At 39.2% G+C, this 19,129-nt stretch overlaps 1 protein-coding gene across 3 annotated transcripts in view; it reads right to left on the reverse strand.

The window, feature by feature from the left end:
• Nucleotides 1-19,129, reverse strand: part of ACBD6 (acyl-CoA binding domain containing 6) — a 206,542-nt gene that overhangs the window by 19,447 nt on the left and 167,966 nt on the right. For all 3 annotated transcript variants that reach the window (XR_006604955.1, XM_004767895.2, XM_004767894.2), the window contains one exon: nt 3,805-3,835. Coding sequence is in view for 2 of the 3 variants with exons in the window: in XM_004767895.2 (XP_004767952.1) it covers nt 3,805-3,835 (31 nt within the window). In the remaining variant the exon portion in view is untranslated. The remainder of the gene's footprint in view (nt 1-3,804; nt 3,836-19,129) is intronic.

Here is a 19,129-nt window from a genome sequence, read left to right on the forward strand (position 1 = left end):
AAGTGGGGTGGGGAATCTCCAACTATTATTTTTGAAATGTCTGTTTTGAGTTTTTTCTTTAGTGGTTGCTCTAGGGTTTATCACATAAGTGGTTTAAGTCCAGCTTCAGATTTCTACAGTGATATGTAGAAACATTACTCCCATATATCTCTATTCCATTTTCCTTCTTTTGGTGGTAGTGTTGTTATACCTGTTACATCTATTAATGTTACAAATCCAACAAGACATTATTACAATTACTTTAACATCTGTAGCCCCTTCCTTAACCCACTGTTACTTTGTTCTCATCCATCTCCTTTGGGCAGTTATTGGCAAATACATTATACTTGTATATGTTATGGGCCCAATAATACATTATATACATATTATTTTAGACATTACTTTTTACTAATTATTTTAGATATTACTTTAGACATTACTCTTTAAGAAAGAAAGGAGGAAAAAAGTGTGCATGTACACTTTTTTTTTCTAACTATACAACTGTACTTATGAGTGCTCTTTATTTTTTCATATGGATTTGAATTATGTTTTGGGTCATTTGCTTTTAGTGGAATATTCTCCTTTAGACTTCATGTCAGACAGGTCCGCCAGCAACAAACGCTCTCAGTTTTTGTTATGTGGGAAAGACCTCTTCATTTTTGAAAGACAGCTTTGCTAGATATAGATTCCTTCTGTTTCTATAAATAGATATTCAAGGTCAGAACACGGTGGGATAACATATTGAAAGTGCTCAAAAGAAACCACTCAACTGGGGCATAAATTATCCTACAAACCAACCCAAACTGTGGCTTCTTTAAAGCTCCATGTTTGGTACTTGTTCGTACTGACGAAGGCTCCTCCCCGATCTAGTGTTCTCCCATCCTCTCCACTACTCTTGAAACTACCCTTCGCCTTGAACTTCTCCAGGCTCCACTGCAAATGAGGTCAGTTCCTTTGGGAAGAGATTAGGAGCTGTTTCATAGTGTGCTTCTCCCCCTAGGCAAAATCTCTGAGCCAGATTCTAGAGCTGGGAGTGGGGACAGCAGCAAGCTTCTCTTTGAGTGACACCCTTCCTCCCCCTGCTCTAGGAGTTGGTGCTTGGTGGCTTTGTCGGGGCGGCCTGGTGTGCCTCTTGCAGCATGGAGCCATTACAGCTTGTGAGCCAAGGCAAGGGTGATCAGGGGCTCAGTACCGTCAGCGTACCACACCCAAGCCTCCATTTTATGAGGGGATGATGGACAGAATAAGGGAGCCTCCATCTCCTGACTGCACTTGCCCAGGACTTAGCTCTTTATATTTTTGTTCTGCTTTCTGATACATAATCAGGCCACAGACGTTTCCTTGCATTTCTAGTTTATTATGAGTTTTTATCATAAACAATCATATTAGCTAACATTTACTGAGTACCTACAAGGTGGTGGACATTGTCCTAAGCACTTTACATAGATTAGCCCATTATGTGTTTATAATATATCTCTGAGGTTATTATTATTATTCCTATCTCACCATAAGTAAACAGATGCATTGAAGTTATTAAATAGTCTGTCCAAGTTCAGTAGCAGAACTAGAGTTTGAACCCACAAGTCTGGCATAAGAACCTGGGGTCTTAATCACTTTTGTGTATTGCTTCTTTATATTGCATTCTGTACTGAAGTTCCTCAATTGCTTTTTCTGCATATGATTTTATTTATTTATTTGATAGAGAAAGAGATCACAAGTAGGCAGAGAAGCAGGAGGAAAGAGAGGAGGAAGCAGGCTCCCTGCTGATCAGAGAGCCCTACATGGGGCTCCATCCCAAGACCCTGAAATCATGACCTGAGCAGAGGCTTAACCCACTGAGCCCCCCAGGCACCCCTTTGCATCTGATTTGACCAAATGGTTTTCAAAAAATTCGTTGTGGCAAGCTGCATTAATAAATGTTTAAACTGTTAAATCATTTTTGAATTCCCAGGATAAATTCAACTCGATCACATCTTTAAAAAAATACGACGGATTTCATTTTCTAATATTTTATTCAGGATTTTTTATATATATGTTCAAATGTGAGACTGACTGTGCTGGTTTTGATATCCAGGTTATACTAGCTAAACTCAGAGATAAGTTGGGCCATGCATTTGGTGATATTCCATCTTCATTATTAGGCTGACAAATATAGTTAGCATTAACAGCTAGCACAAGAGTTTAGACTCCTAGACAATCTAGTGAGGTTTCTGACACCCAAGCAAATGCTAACAAGCAGTGAACAAAAATGTCCAGGGGCATCTGGGTCATTTACTACTGAATAGTGGTCTAGGATGGGCAAAACTGGCAAAAGAGCCTACTGTATTCCGTTTCCCGAAGTCTGAAGGTGGTTGATCCTTAATCTGATTTAAATATTGATGGTTGTCTTTTACTCAACCATATTCACGCCCAAATAGAATAAAAGTAAGGATATTTTACTATGTGCTTTATTTACAAAATACCTCAATATCTTGTATCTCACTGAATCTACCCAGTATTCTATAAGAGCCATATTATGTCCATCTTACAGATTATTTTCTATTTTACAGGTAAGTTAAGTGAAGATTACTCAACTAAGCTAATCAGTAAGTGAAATGAGTTAAAAAATCAAATCTATTTTTCTTCACTTCAATTACATCAAGAAAGTATTTCTTGTAGGAGAGCCTGGAGCTCCTACAGTGATGACAACTAGCACCTCTGCTGTCACCGACAATACCAAGAATGAAATAATGAATTTTCAAAGGGAGAAAGGCTCAATTTACTATGAATGTTCCCTTAAGAATTTTTATGAATCTCCAACTTTAGAAGTTATTAATATATTTTTAAACAAAAAATTAGTGTATTTCTGCTAGTGACCATTTTCCTTTTTAAATTTGTTTTTATATTATTTCTTAAAATTCAAGTATAATTAATAACAGTGCTATACTAGTCTCAGATATACAATATGACAGTTCAACAAGACTATACATTTCTCAGTGTTCATCAAGGTAAGTATAGCCTGAATCTCCTTTACCCATTTCACCAACCCCCCACCAACCCCCACCTCCCCTCTGGCAACCACCAGTTTGTTCCCTGCTGTTACTTTCTGAAGCAGGCTCCAAGCCTAGCATGGAGTCCAACACGGGGCTTGAACTCACGACCCTGTGATCAAGACCTGAGCTGAGATCAAGAGTCCGACACTGGACGGACTGGGGACCCAGGTGCCCCTGTTCTCTGTACGGGAGTCTGTTTGTCTCTTTTTTCCTTTGTTCATTTGTTTCTTTAAGTTCTTAGTTTCTTAAATGAGCAAAATCATACAGCATTTGTCTTCCTCTGACTTATTTCACTTAGCATTATACCTGTAGGTTTTCCCATGTCGTTGCAGATAGCAAGATTTCATTCTTCTTTTGTGGCTGAGTAGTATTTCCTAGTGTGTATGTGCGTGTATGCATAATACACATATATACCACATCTTCATTCATTCACCTAACAATGGACACTTGGGTTGCTTCTGTATCTTGGCTATTATAAATAATGCTGCAGTACATATAGGGATGCATATCTTTTTGAATTATTGTCTTCATTTTCTTTGGGTAAATATACAGTACTAGAATTACTGGATCAAATGCTAATTCTATTTCTACTCTATTTTTAATTTTCTAAAATTATAAATTTCTAAAATTCTAATTCTATTCCTCTGTTGAGGAACCTCCATACTGTTTTCCACAGTGGTTGTACCAACTGACCAGGCATTTTTCTAAGCACTACACAGGGTTGGACGAAGTTGAAATAAACAAATAGAGAAAACTTTCTACTATGATTATTAATAATTTGGAAATATCTTACCGTAATGTAAAGCTGTTTGACCTTCATTATCCTGTAAAAGAAACAAATAACACAGTTTAGAAGTCTACATTATTACAGAAGTATGAAAGTACATAAGCTACAGCAAATATATCCGACATGCTGAAGCTCTGGTTTATCAGACACAGTTCTGTAAGCCTTCCGGTGACGTCTGACAAGCTTTCTACCGTGGAGAAGAGAAGGTTGCTGAATGGCAACCCGAGCATCACAGTGGCTACAGCAGTCCCAGGACAACCAGGCTGCAGATATGAAACCAGAGGGAACCTCTTGGCAGCCTGGTTACTCAATTAGTGGTAAAAAAACAAAACAAACAAAAACAAAAACCTGACACTGTATATCCTTTATCTTGGTCAGTATTATAATGTTTTTTCTAAATTTACCGCCAAATCTAAGAAGTCTGTGAATTTCTCATAAAAAGTTAGTGGTTCTGGGGAGCTGGGTGGCATAGTCAGTCAAGCAGCTGCCTTCAGCTCGGGTCATGATCTCAGGGTCCTGGGACTGAGTCTTGCATCGGGCTCTCCGCTTGGCGGGGAGTCTGCTTTTCCCTAGGCCTCTGCCCCTCCCACCACTCATGCTCTCTTACTCTCTCTCTCTCATAAATAAATACAATCTTAAAAAAACTTAGTAGGTTTTTAATCCCCTTTTAAATAGTCACAAACTCCAGGCTTGTAATGTTATCAAATATCACCAGATCAACTATCATAAAGAAATGTGATTTCAAAGCACACAAAGTCCTAAAAGTTAAGAAAGTCAAAAGTTCCCACAGATAATTCCAATAGTTCAGTTCACTTTTTTATTCTTTTAAAACCAAGATATTCCAACTATATATACTAATTATAGCACAACATTAAGTACCTTTTAGCAATGCTGCCTCTTGAGAGCAGGTGATCATATTAATTAGCAACAAATAAATCAGGATTAAGTACAAGAAGTAGAATTTAGCAGTCAATTTGATATTCACTTAGTAATATGCATAGCCACTATTGTGCCCCTGGTAATTAAGAATAAATGCTTAATTATTGTGACTACCTGGGAAAGGGTGATATTATGGCCTATCATATTTTCTTTGAGATCTCTGTGTCATGGGTTTTGAGACCAGCAAATCCCTTCAGGGCAACTTACCACTTTCCTTTTAAAACTTTGGGTTTTTTAAAGTTTTATTTTAAGACTTACAATTTTGTTTCTTAGCTGTGTTTGTTTGGGCTCCTGGAGAATTATCTTGCCTTTTTTTTTTTTTTTTTTTTTTTTTTTTTAAATAAGCTCTGCTATGAATTTAAAAGGGATGCTTGTTATATTTTATTCTGCATTGCTGGGTGTTTTGTGGTGGGAGAATTTTCAGATTATTTAGTCTAGAATCTTACAGGAAAAGGAAATCCCTTAACCTTTAAGACATAGTTCAGCTTCTTCAGGAAACCTCCCCAACTCCTCAGGTGGGGTTAGGGGGCACTTTTCTACTACTGGGCAGAGCACACTATATGTACTTATCTGTCTCTTCCACTAAGACAGTAAACTTCTTGCAGGCAAGTACTATGTCTTTTACCAGTTTCTATCACAGTATCTTGCATATAGGGGGTGTATAAATGTTCATGAAATGAGAGAATGAATATACTACTTTAATATTTCCTCATTCATTTATTCTTTAATTTTTTGACCTACCTTTTTTCTTTTACCTGAATTAAAAAGTGAGTCCCCACATAATTCCTATAGTGTGATGTATAATACCAGATAAAGTAATACAATCAGGGACTAACCAATGATGAACAGGAGACTCAGCTGACAGTTAACTAAGTGCTAAATGACAACTATATCCAGTTTGATTTCTAGATTCTTTTTTGTCCATATGTGTACACAGCAAACTGGCCTCTCTTGAATTTTATTAGATTATTTCTCTCCCTACATGTATTCTGCACTAATCTTTTCTTACTTTATTTTGATCACATCTCCATTTTATTAATGATTATTTCTTTAAGGACTTAGTTTTCTTCTATCTCCAGACTGTGTACCCTATCAAATATAAGAAATATATTTAATTTCACCAAAAGAGGTACTAATGAAAATATTAAATATTTTGATATGCTGGAATCTTTATTTTATCCCTTTAACATTAAGCCACTAATAACACTACTGTTTCCTATAAATAAAACTCTGTGGCCGAGTCTGCTTTTTTTCTTACTGCTAAAAGGAGTTTATTAAACTGAATTAAGAGTGATATTTCTAAGTCAAGATACACATATTTTACAGCTAACATATTTATAGCTAACTTCATATTCAATGGTGAAAAACAGAGTTTTTCCTCTAAGATCTGAAACAGGACAAAGATGTCCACTCTCACCATTTTATTCAACATAGTACTAGAAGTCCTAGCTGCGGCAATCCGACAAGAGAAAGAAATAAAAGGCATCCAAATTGGTAAGGAAGATGTAAAACTGTCACTATTTGCAGACAACACTACCTACAGAAAAACCTAAAGACTCTACCAAAACCTACTAAAAATGATAAGTGAATTCAGTAAAGTTGCAGGATATAAATTTAATATATGTAAATCTGTTGCATTTCTATACACTAATAATGAAGCAGCACAGAGAAATTAAGAAGGCAATCCCATTAATAATTATACCAAAAGGGGGCGCCTGGGTGGCTCAGTCGTTTAGCGTCTGCCTTTGGTTCAGGTCATCATCCCAGCATCCTGAGATGGAGCCCCACATCGGGCTCCCTGCCAGGCGGGAAGCCTGCTTCTCCCTCTCCCCCGCCCCCCCCCCCCGCTTGTGTTACCTCTCTTGCTGCGTCTCTGTCAAATAAATAAATAAAGTCTTTAAAAAAGAATAATAATTGTACCAAAAGGATAAAATACATAGGAATAAACTTAATCAAGGAGGTGAAAGATCTGTACTCTGAAAACCATAAAACACTGATGAAAGAAATTGAAGATGACACAAACAAATGAGAAGATATTCCATGTTCATGGACTGGAAGAACCAATATTGTTAAAATGTCCATATGACCCAAAGCAATCTACAGATTCAATATAATCCTTATCCTTAAGTAATAACAGCATTTTTTCTTACAAAGTGAGAACAAATAATCCCAAAATTAATATGGAATTACAAAAGAGCATGAACAGCCAAAGCAATCTTGAGAAAGAACAAGACTGAAGGTATCATAATCCCAGATTTCAAGATAAACTACAAAGCTGTAGAAACCAAAAGAGTATCGTACTGGCACAAAAACAGACACATAGAGCAGCAGAACAGAACAGAAAGCCCAGACATAAACTCACGCTTATATGGCCAATTGATCTATGACAAAGGAGGCAAATAGTCTTTGATAAATGGTACTGGGAAAACTGGACAGCTACATGCAAACGAGTGAAACTGAAGAACTTTTTTATACCACACTCAAACAAAATGGGCTAAACAACTAAATGGGAGATCTGAAACCATACAACTCCTAGAGGAAAACACAAGCAGTAATTTCTCTGACATCAGCCTTAGCAATATTTCTCTACAGGCATGGGAGACAAAAGCAAAAATAAACTATTGGGACTACATCAAAATAAAAAGTTTCTACACAACAAAGGAAACCACCAATAAAGTGAAGTGGCACCCACTGAACAGGAGAAGATATCTGCAAATGATATATCCAATAAGGGATTAATACCCCAAAAAATAAAGTCACGGAATGAATAAGACAGGAATAAAAGATACAGTATAGGGAACAGAGTCAATGACCTTGCTATATCATTGCAGGGGGCAGACAGAAATGGTAGCTACACTTGTGGCGAGGGTAGAGAAGTCAAATCACTGTGTTGTATACCTGAAACGAACGTAACATGTGTGTCAACTATACTCAAAAACAAACAAACAAAATCCCCTGACATTTTGCTGGAAAACAAGAGTAGTTTTTTTTTTTTTTTTTAAAGAATTTATACAACTCAATCCCCTGAAACAATCCAATTAAAATGGACAAAGGACCTGTATGGCCAACAGACACATGAAAAAGATGCTCAAGATCACTGATCATCAGGAAAATGCTAATCAAAAATCACAATAAGGGGTGTCTGGGTGGCTCAGTCGGTTAAGCATCCAACTCTCGATTTCAGCTTAGGTCATGATCCCAGGGTTGTGAGATCGAGGCCCACACCAGGTTCCACACTCAGCACAGAGTTTGCTTAAGGTTCTCTCCCCCTCCCTCTGCCCTGCTCTCAAAAATATAAAATAAAATAATAAGAATAAATTAAAAAATTTTAAAACCCCATAATAAGATATCATCTTATATCTGTCAGAATGGCTAGAATAAAAAAGACAAGAAATAACAAGTGTTGACAAAGTTCTGGAGAAAAAGGAACCCTTATGCACTGCTGGTGAGAATGTAAATTGGTGTGGCCACTGTGGAAAACAGTATGGAGGTTCCTTAAAAAATTGAAAATAGAAATATCATATGATCCAGTAATAGCACTGCTAGGTATTTACCCAAAGAAAATAAAAACACTAATTTGAAAAGATATGTGCACCCCTGTATTTTTGCAACATTATTTACAGAAGCATAGGGAAGCAACTCATGTGTCCACTGACAGATGAATGGATAAAGAAGATATGACATATACATATGTATATACATGCATACATACATACTAGGGAGTATTATTCAGCCATAAAAAGAATGAGATCTTGCCATTTGGGACAACATGGATGGACCCAGAGGGTATTATGTTAAGTGAAAAAAATCACAGAAAGGCAAATGCAGTATGATTTCACTTATATGTGGAATCTAAAAAACAAAACAAAACAAACAAACAAAAAACCAAACTCTTCTTAAATACAGAGAACTGGTGGTTGCCAGAAGGGAGTTAGGTGGGGAACATGTCAAATAGATAAGAAAGCTTAAGGGGTATAAACTTCCAGTTAAAAACAAACAAACAAACAAACAAAACGTCAGGGAGATGAAAAGTACAGCATAGGGAATATAATAAAAAAATAAAAGATGTGGGGTGCCTGGGTGGCTCAGTGGGTTAAAGCCTCTGACTTTGGCTCAGGTCATGGTCTCAGGGTCCTGGGATCGAGCCCCACATTGGGCTCTCTGCTCAGCAGGGGCCTATTTCCTCTTCTCTCTCTGTCTGCCTCTCTGCCTACTTGTGATCTGTCTGTCAAATAAGTAAATAAAATCTTTAAAAAAATAAAAAAATAAGATGTAAATTTATAGGCAGATTTCTATTTTTCTATTTTTGTGACCATAGTGATATTGATATTCTAATTCAATTCAGGCTTGATCTATCATCTCTACCAATAATAGTTCTAAAGATACAGCAGTAAGGCAGCACAAACCATTGGAATCATCAGAGCTACATAGAAGGGATGGATTTTCCCATGTGTCTAATGAGACATGCGGTTCTTATCCAGTAACTTGATATTTAAAATATAAATTTTATTTTAAAAATAGTATTTCAAGTGAATACATAGTAAGGGATGCACACAAGAAAATCAGTAGTGAAAAATCAGAAGTAGTGATAAAAATTACGAGTTAGTAATTTAATTTTGGGTAATTTTTAATATTTCTAAGCTGGAATGTACTACCTCTCTCTTTTTTTTTAAGATTTAAAAAATTTATTTATTTGACAGACAGAGATCACAAGTAGGCAGAGAGGTAGGCAGAGAGAGAGGAGGAAGCAGGCTCCCTGCTGAGCAGAGAGCCCGATGCGGGGCTCGATCCCAGGACCCTGGGATCATGACCTGAGCCAAAGGCAGAGGCTTTAACCTACTGAGCCACCCAGGCGCCCCTGTACTACCTCTTTTTATGAGATCTGTGACTCTATAAAAGAATATGATTAAAAGTAATTTGACAATTTAGAATATTGAAAATGTATTTGATGATTATTTTTCTAAGAATTTTTCTGGATACATGAATTAAGGCTTCATTTGAAGGTGATGGGTATCCTCCTGTCTTTCCTGGGAGAAAAAAAGTAGGTACAGTAATACTTCATTTAACCGGAATCTTTACAGAGTGAAAAACCTGTCAGGAGGTTTTTCAAACAATTGGAATATTACCCTTTGAACATACAACCTGTAGAAGAGAGAAAAAGATAAAACAAGATGAAACCAGAGAGGGAGACAAATCACAAGAGACTCTTAATCATAGGAAACAGAACGAGGATAGCTAGAGGGCTGGTAGGTGAGGGCATGGGGTAACTGGGTGACGGGCATTAAGGAGGGCACGTGATGTAATGAGCTGTGCGTGTTATACAAGACTGATGAATCACTGACCTCTACCACTGAAACCAGTAACACATTATATATTAATGAACTGAATTAAAAATAAATAAGTAAAATAAAAACACCACCCCTATAAATCTTCTAGAGTACCTTACTTCTTATCACTCTGCGTGAAGAACACGGAAGATAACTGAACCTACTCTTGAGTTAGAGTTATCGTCCTAAATGCATGATGGCCCTCAATGATGTCTGGCAGCAAGTAAACATCTGGGAATACGAGTAAACAAAAACATCCTTTTCCCCCATTTTTAAAGAAACTTTAGTTGATACATAATCAGTTTCAGGTGTATAGAACAGTGTTTCTGTATTTACATACATTATGAGATGTTTATCACAAATGAAGTCCCGTCACCACATGATGCTATCGCAGGATTACTGACTACTCTATGCTGCTCTCTTCTTCCCAGTGACTGATTTATTTCAAACCAGAAGTGTGTCCCTCTGAATTCCCTCCATCTATTTCACTCATTCCCCGCAGCTGGCAACTGTCAGCTTGTTCTCTGTATCTATGCATCGGTTTCTGTTTTGTTTCTTCACTTGTTTTTTCAGATTCCACACATGAGTGATAGCACGTGACATTCATCTTTCTCTGACTTATTTCATGTAGTGTCACGTCCTCTCGGTCCGTCCCTGTTGCTCATCTGGCAGGATTTCCTCCTTTCTTGTGGCTGAATAATATTCCACTGCACATATATACCACATCTTCTTTGTCTATTCGTGTATCAATGGACACCTGGGTTGTTTCCCTATCACGGCTATTGTAAATAATGCTGCAGTAAACATAGGGGTGCATATATCTTTCCAAGTTAGTGAAAAAACATCATTTATTATACATGATATTATATAAATGGTGCCTTCTTAGGACATGAAGCTATAGAAATCTATTTGGACTTTCATTAAATGACCCCAGACTACTTTTGCTTTTCACCTATTTTTACCTTAGTGTTTTTCTTTTTTTTAACAGCTTTTCCTTGTCACAGGATTATCAAATATCCTTTATTACTGACAATGTGCCTCAACTCCTACCATTTTCTGCTTCCGCCGAGGGCTGGTGATCAGATCAGTGAGTTCAAGTGGTGTCTAACATTCGGAAGCGGTCTCTGAGCGCGGGACCGGTGATGGTATTACATGACCTGCTGTAGACTCTGTCACACATCTCTATATTCCATTTTATCTTGAGTGTCCAGCTACATTCTCTTGGTCAGTGATTTTCACTGTATGTGTATTTTTCATATTCTGAGGGGGTCTGTGTGCAGGGAATTTGCAGTGGAAGTAACTGAGGCCAACGGAAAAGCTCTGGCTGAGAAGGGGACCAACCTGGAGCCCCTGAACACTTGGCACCAGCTGCCAGCGCCGTCACCAGAAGGGACCTCACAGGCGGACCCTGAAAGCCACTTCTAGAGACCTGAGGATGCTGGGTTCAGGAGCCTCGGGAGAAGGCAGGTGTCACTGTCTGACTTGCTCTCTTCCTGCCTCTGGACACTCATCTAATCCTGCACACAATGGCGGAATGTGACGAGAACATGACGGAAAGGACAAGCAAAGGCAGAGCGTACTGATTACTCATCCCCTGTGAGGCAAATGCACGGATTCACAACTACACAAATGTTCTTGAGAACAGGTGTGTTTTTGGAACTGAAGCGGAGAGGAGTGCTCTGACTTCCTCTGCTAGGGAAGCTGCTAGAGAGACGGACGGGAGGCAGAGGCAGAGCGCGAGGAGCGGCTGAGGGGAGGGGAAGGACGACGTATCTGCCGCACCACAAGGTGGTCCTCCTAGGTTCACCTAATGCTCAGACGCCTACACCGGAGCACACCTGGCATCAGTGTATTCAGGATTTCAGAGAGACCATTCAGAACTTGCTAGCAGGGCAGCGTCTGATGGCGGCTTCGCCTAATTCACGTGACAGCTCGCCTAGCCATCTAGGAGTTACCTCTTTTCTAAGGAGATACAGCTCACGTGGGAGGAGAAGAAATCCATAAAAGTGGGTGCGGAATCTACCCGGACTTAGAAGCCGGGCTGTCTTATAGGAGCCACGGTCTTGGAAACAATAGCATCCAGGGTTGCACAGCGGCTATGCCGATTCTAAGAAACTCAGGACAGTCCAAAGTACAGTGCCTCCACCAAATACTCATCTCTCCTTTGCAGGTCCTCCCAGCCCAGATGCAATTTATAATCAGATGGTCATTTTTTGTTTGTTTGTTTTTGTTTTGTTTTTTTTCAAAAAGATTTTATTTATCTGACAGAGATCACAAGTAGGCAGAGAGACAGAGACGGGATGGGGGGGGAAGCAGGTTCCCTGCTGAGCAGAGAGCCCGATGTGGGGCTCAATCCCAGGACCCCAAGATCATGACCTGAGCTGAAGGCAGAGGCTTAACCCACTGAGCCACCCAGGCAGAGCAGCAGAGAAGCAGACAGATCAGTTCCCTCTCTGCTGAGCGGGGAGCCCGATGAGGGGCTTGATCCCAGGACCCTGGGATCATGACCTGAGCTGAAGGCAGCCACTTAATGGACTGAACCACCCAGGCACCCCCAGAGGGTCATTTTTATATGTGTGTTGCCTAGTAATATAACTGACATCTTTAATGTCATCAGGTTACTAAGGGAACTTAAACATTTTTACCTGACGCCAGCTTTTCATCTAGCAGGGGAAACTGTAGTAAGTATCACCTATCACCATATGGTACTACACACGTAGTCAGAATGCCCATCAAGAAGTTTAATATGAAATACTTTTTGGATCTCAAAGGACTTGGCCAACTCAAACTATGTCACTTTGACCATGAAAACTTCTTTCAGGGCACGTGTTCTCCCTTCCTATTTATTTTCTTTTTGCCTAAATTCTCTGAATACCTAGGTGAATTGGGCTACAATTTTTACTATAGCTGGTCGTTTAATCAGGAGAATCTGATAGGATAATACTAAATAAAGCCAAAACAATACTAGTAATCCTAAAGCATATCTAGAAGAATAAACGCATGAGCATACTTAAGAAAACGAGAGCCTAGCAATGCCATCTCTGGAAATTTACCCCCGAGAAACACGGTCCTATTAGCAAGTGTTCACGGTAATAAATGGCATGTTGTTCGCGTCTACTGTTTATCTAGCTTCTCAAGCCAGAAATGTGAGGTCCATCCTTGCCTTCTCTTTTCCTCATCTTTATACACCTATTCAATCAGCAACTCCTTCTTCCACTTCCAAAACACCCGTCTTCATTTCTCTCCATCCTCATGGCCTACCCACCTCCCCTCACACGTTAAAATCCCAACTCTCAGTCCCCCGGACTGGGACCTTATTCAGAAAAAGGCTGCAGTTATGCATCTGTACACCAAGGAAAGCCAGGGATTGCAGGGAGGACTCTCCCTAGATCTCAGAGGAATGACCGCCCTACTAACAATTAGTTCCTATTTTTCTACACCACCCAGTTTGCAGCACTTCCCTACGGCAATTCTAGCAATTCTAGCTCCACCTCAGTCCAATCCTCCGTCCTTCTCACCTGGGCTAATGCGCTGCCTTCATACTTGCGCCCCGGCCCCTCCCACTGCTGACCTACCGCGGTCTATTCCTCACACAGCAGACAGTGTGGCCTTTTCAAAAGTTAAATTAGCACATTGCCACCTTGGTTTAATATCCTTCGGTGGCTTTCCATTGCTCTTTTAGAATAAAGTGCAAAACTCTTACCATGTCCTAGGATAACCGTTCTTAAACTTTCTGGTCTTCAAAATTACTGAGGACTCCAAGGGTTTTTGTTTATATGGTTTAAATCTGTCAATATTTGCCATATTAGAAATTAAAGTTGAGAAATTTAAAAATCATTACCTGTTACCTAGAAGTAACTTAATTTTAAAATTTTATTTGTTTTTAATTTTTAGACAGAGAGAATACAAGCAGGTAGGGGGAGGAATAGAGGGAGAGAGAGAATCTCAAGACCCTGAGATCACGACCTGAGCGGAAATCAAGAGTTAGATGCTTAACTGACTGAGCCACTCGGGTGCCCCAGAAGTAACTTAATTTTTTAAATGCAAATATATTTTCCAAAGGAGAAGAAAACACAGTGAGAAGACTGACATTGTTTTACATTTTTGCAAATCTCCTTAATGCCTGGCTAAGCAGAAAATAACCAGATACTTGTGTCTCATTTAGCATTCAATCTGTTGTGATGCTGTGTCCCGAGGCCTCTGGAAAATGTCACTGCATACACAGGAGTGAATGAGTGTAAAAAGGGGCAATTAGTGTCTTACTGTTGTTACGAAAATAGTTTTAAAAAGATCAGGACTCCTAGGGGTTCCCATTTCCTACTTTGGGAACCATGGGGCCTAGGAAACCCTGCATAATTTACCCCTGCCTAACTTTCTAACCTGATCTCATACACGCTGTTCCTCCTGCTCTCCATGTGGCTGGATCCTTCCGCATCCTTCAAGTCCTAGCCTCGCTTTCATCAGGTAGAGGAAGTTTTCCTTCACTACTTGCTTCAAAGAGGTCACCTCCTACTGTTATTCTTCAGTTCAATTCTCTGCTTGTTTCTTTCATAGCACTTATTACAATTTATAGTTTAAAAACACATTTATCTGTCATCTTTATTTGATTATGGGCTCCATAAGGATAGCACTCTTGTCTGACCTTTTGACTGTTATATCCCTAGGACAGTATCTGGGACACAGTAAGCATGCAAACATTTTACCGAGTGAAAGAATAAATGAATCATGGATTTGTACAAATATTTATCTGCCAAGGATGTTGCTGCTTACATTCACTTATTAACAAATATTTACTGAGTACCTATTATGTGCCAGGCATTGTTCTAAGTACGAGGAATAGAAACAGACAAAAATCTCCACCTTAGTTTTGGAGGAGGGGGATACAGAAGATAAACTAAGGAAGTAAAACACGTAATATGTTGGATTATAATACACAATACAGAGAAAAATACAGCAGGAAGGGATAGAGGATGCTGAAGGTACGGTAGAATAGGTTTCAGCTTAAAATAAAGTAGTCTACACAATCTTACTGGAAAAATTATGGGGGTGGGGGTGGTGAAAAACCTGAAAATGGTGAGGAAACAAGCTGTATGAGTATCGGGGAGAGCAACGGAGGGAGCAAGACGAGCAAATACAGGTCTCCGAAAAGGTCATATGCTGGCATGTTTCAGGAACTAAAATGGGCCAGTACGGATCAGTCATAGGAAATGAGGTGTGAGAAGTAACAGAGGGCCAGATGGCATAGGGCCTTGTAGGCCATTACAAGGATTCTGGCTTTATTTTTGAATTCCATGCGAGGTCACTGGAGGGTATTAAGCAGAGGAGTACCTTGACTTCACTTAGTGGCTACGAGAATCACCCCGGATGCTGGGTGAAGACGAGACTGAAGGGAAATGGGCAGACCAGACAGCAAGCGTATTTTAGCCATCTGGGTAAGAAATGATGGGGACTTGGGCCCACGTGCAAGCAGAAGGCAAGGTGAGAAGTAGTCAGATTCGGGTCATATTATGACGCTAGAAGGGATAGAATTTGCTGACAGATTGTGTGTTAACCAAGAGAAGAGAGAAGTTAAGGGTTCCATCAAGCATCTGGCCTGAGCAACAAGGATATAATTGCCAATGTAACTGCCATTAAGAAAGACAGGAAAGACTTGGGGTAAAGGAGGTTTCATGGGTAAGATCAGGAGTCTGGTTTGGGACAGATTAAGTGTGGGATGTCTATCAGACATCTAAGACAGATGTCATGTAGGCAGTTAGAGAGGTGGTCTGAAGGATAGAGGTATGGGCTGGAAATACAAATTTGAGACTCGTGAGGATATACTTGGAGCCCAGAGACTAGATGAGATCACCAAAGAACTGGGTATAGAGAAAAAAAGAGAACCGAAGTTTGAGCTCTAGAGACTCCCAAAACAAGAGGACAGGAAAAAGGGAAACTAAAGGAACTGAAAAGGAACTACTGAGAGGAATAAGCCAAAGGAACTGAGGAGGCCAGTAAGGTAGTTAGAAAATCAGATGAGTGTAATGTCCTGAAACCTAAGAGAATATAAAGTATTTCGAGAAGGAGTAATCAATTGTGCCAAACACTGCTGATAGTCATGTATGGTAAGAACTTAAAAGTGATCATTGGATTTAACCAATGTTAGTTAGTGGTTTTACTGTTAGGAACTGGAAGAAGGGTGGAAGTGAACACCTACGTCAGCTGGGTCCAAGAGATAATGAGAAAGGAGAAGTTGGAGCATAAACAACTCTTTCATGGAATTTTGCCTTAAAGAATGAAATGGGGTGGCAGTTGGACAGTTAAATGGACACAGACAGAAGCACACCTGTATGCTCATGGAACTTACGGAACTTAGGGAAGAGGGAAGACCGATAACGCAAACAAGGATTATGTGGAGTTAGATGCTTGAGGAGGAGTGGATGGGACTGGACGTGAGAGAGGGGCTGGCTGGGGCGCCTGCGGGGCTCAGTCGTTAAGCTTCTGCCTGCAGCTCAGGTCATGATCTCAGAGTCCTGGGATCGAGCCCCGCACCGGCTCCCTGCTCAGCGGGGCGTCGGCTTCTCCCTCTCCCTCTCCCACTCCCCCTGCTTGTGTTCCCTCTCGTGCTGTCTCTCTCTGTGTCAAATAAATAAAATATTAAAAAAAAAAAAAAAAGAGAGAGGGGCTGGCTTTTGGAGCACAGATAGTTCATACACACTCAGAGAAGGGATGGAGGCCTATTCAGTTCATACATGCTCACAGGAAGGAATAGGAGATCTACATAAGCACAGAGGCAGGGAGGTGGGTAGACAGGACAGTGAGAACTTGTGGAAGTTTTTTTAAAGTGACTCGTGTTTCCTCAGTTAAATGGGAAGAAACGTCATCAGCAGAAATGAGGATGAGGAAGGAGGTGTTTGGATTTTCAGGAGAGAAGAGTTACCGGGAGTTATCTAGTGGAGTAGAAGAGTTAATGAAGTAAGGAAACGTACTGTGAATGCTGGGCAGCACTTGACATTGATGGTCCTAACTGAGGAGAGTGCAGCTGTGTATTTTTCTCCTGACATGTTTAGCTGCACAGGTACAGACAAGGAAGAATGAGAATTAAACACCTACTTTTGGAAAGCCTCTATGTGAGGGCCACAATGATACATAAGCCAGTTCTAGTCTGAGCTCATGGAGTTTGCATTCTTGCTAATACACTGCAAGAGAGAACGACCCGAGCATCCTACCAGTGGCCTGGATACAGTCTGATACACCTGCATGACGGGATACTAGGCACCCATCTATGGATAAGAAAAGATATTCATGATAAATAAAGTAGGTTAAAAACTATGGTCAGGATGACCCCACTTTTATTTCTGAAATGTGTTATGTACCTATAGAAAAAAAAGACAAGGAAAGCATCATAAATGATAAAGGATTATCTCAAGGTTGAAACTAAAGATGATGAAAATCTTTTTCTTTATACTTACTTGCATCTTTATGAAATGTCTTACATCTATTGTTATTAATTTTAAAACAAGAAAATGTTACTATTCATTTGTATTTTCTCTGAACCTGAATGCCATCTATATGCTTACAAACATTTTTCAGCGATAACTACTTAGCTCTTTCCAATAAAAACCCTTTCCAAAGCTCTTTCCGGGGCGCCTCGGTGGCTGAATCAGTTAAGCGTCTGCTTTTGGCTGGGGTCATGATCTCAGGGTCCTGGGACTGAGCCCTGTGTCGGGCTCTCTGCTCGCTGGAACCTGTTTCCCCCTCTGCCCCTTACCCTGCTCATATTCTCTGTCTCTCTCAAATAAATAAAGTCTTTATCAAACAAATTAAACCCATGGCTACTTATAAAATGGCTCTTCACAGTTAAGAGCATGATAGGGTTATCTATCCATCTATTTCTGGTTTGCTGTGTTCCTCAGATCACCATGTCTAATTCAGGGCTTTCGAGTTCACATGGTGTGGGCTGAAGTGTTCCGTGTTTAATGTAAAATGTTGAGAATTTTTGATCTTTCGACTTAGAGCATGTCCACCCAGAAATCAATTAGAACAGGGACATGAACATAAGAACCATGACTCCAATACAGAACTGACTGGCAAGTTGGGAACAGAAAGACAGGAGGACCACCAGCTTGTCTTCTAATTCTATTATCTTTCCTGTCTTCCAAGAGTACTAGAAAAAGGAATAGGCTTTAAAAAGACATCAAGAATTTTCCTCAATTCTGGGTTGTTTGTATGTCTAAGTACCTCGATATGTCTAAAGAATAGGTTTCTGGCTGAAACAAAGACGATTATTTTAAATCACATGCTAATCAAATCAGTCTTTAGGGACCCAAATGCAAATTCTTCTTTTATTCACCTTTTGTATGCCTAGTACATTAAAAGCACTTAGGAAAGGTTCAATCAATGAACTTGATGGTAATGAATGACTAATATAAAGCCTATTCAGTTTTTAATCATAGTTAATAATCACTTTAAATCAACTACTATATTATAATACTCTTACTATTATGATTATGATGCTTTAATAAAACATATTACCTTATATTTACAAAATCTTTACCTCTACTATTCCTCTTTGTGTGTTTAAGTGGTATTTGTATTGAAGCAAGAATATGATTCCAAACATTTTTTTCTTGGTAACTTCAAAATAGGATATAGGAAACCAAACCTTAGTCTTTATAAACATTCTGTTTTAAAATATATTACAAAGAATAAATGGAATTGAATGTCAAGAATGAGTAAGTGAAAGCTTTTACTCATCTGGTTTACAACTTATATCAGCTAATTTTTTAAAATTTAAGTTGATTAAATTTTTTGGTTGTTTCATTTCAAATGGCCACACCAGAAAAGGGTTGTTTGTCATGGTTATTTATGCCTTTCCTTTCTGTTTTAGCTTAAAAGAAATGTTCAAATTTAATAAATATGGAGCTGTTATAAACAGTAGCAAAAACAATTCCAATAAATTAAAATTGGTTATACATTTGAAATCTTTGTAATAGATTATACATTAGAGTAAAATAAAAATACTCAGCTGAATTAAAATAAACAAGATCACATAGTAAAGTTGGAGTATAGGAAAATTCAGCCATGCT

Source organism: Mustela putorius, unplaced genomic scaffold (genome assembly GCF_011764305.1).
Source record: "Mustela putorius furo isolate JIRA1106 unplaced genomic scaffold, ASM1176430v1.1 tig00537335_pilon_pilon_pilon, whole genome shotgun sequence".
NCBI lineage: Eukaryota > Metazoa > Chordata > Mammalia > Carnivora > Mustelidae > Mustela > Mustela putorius.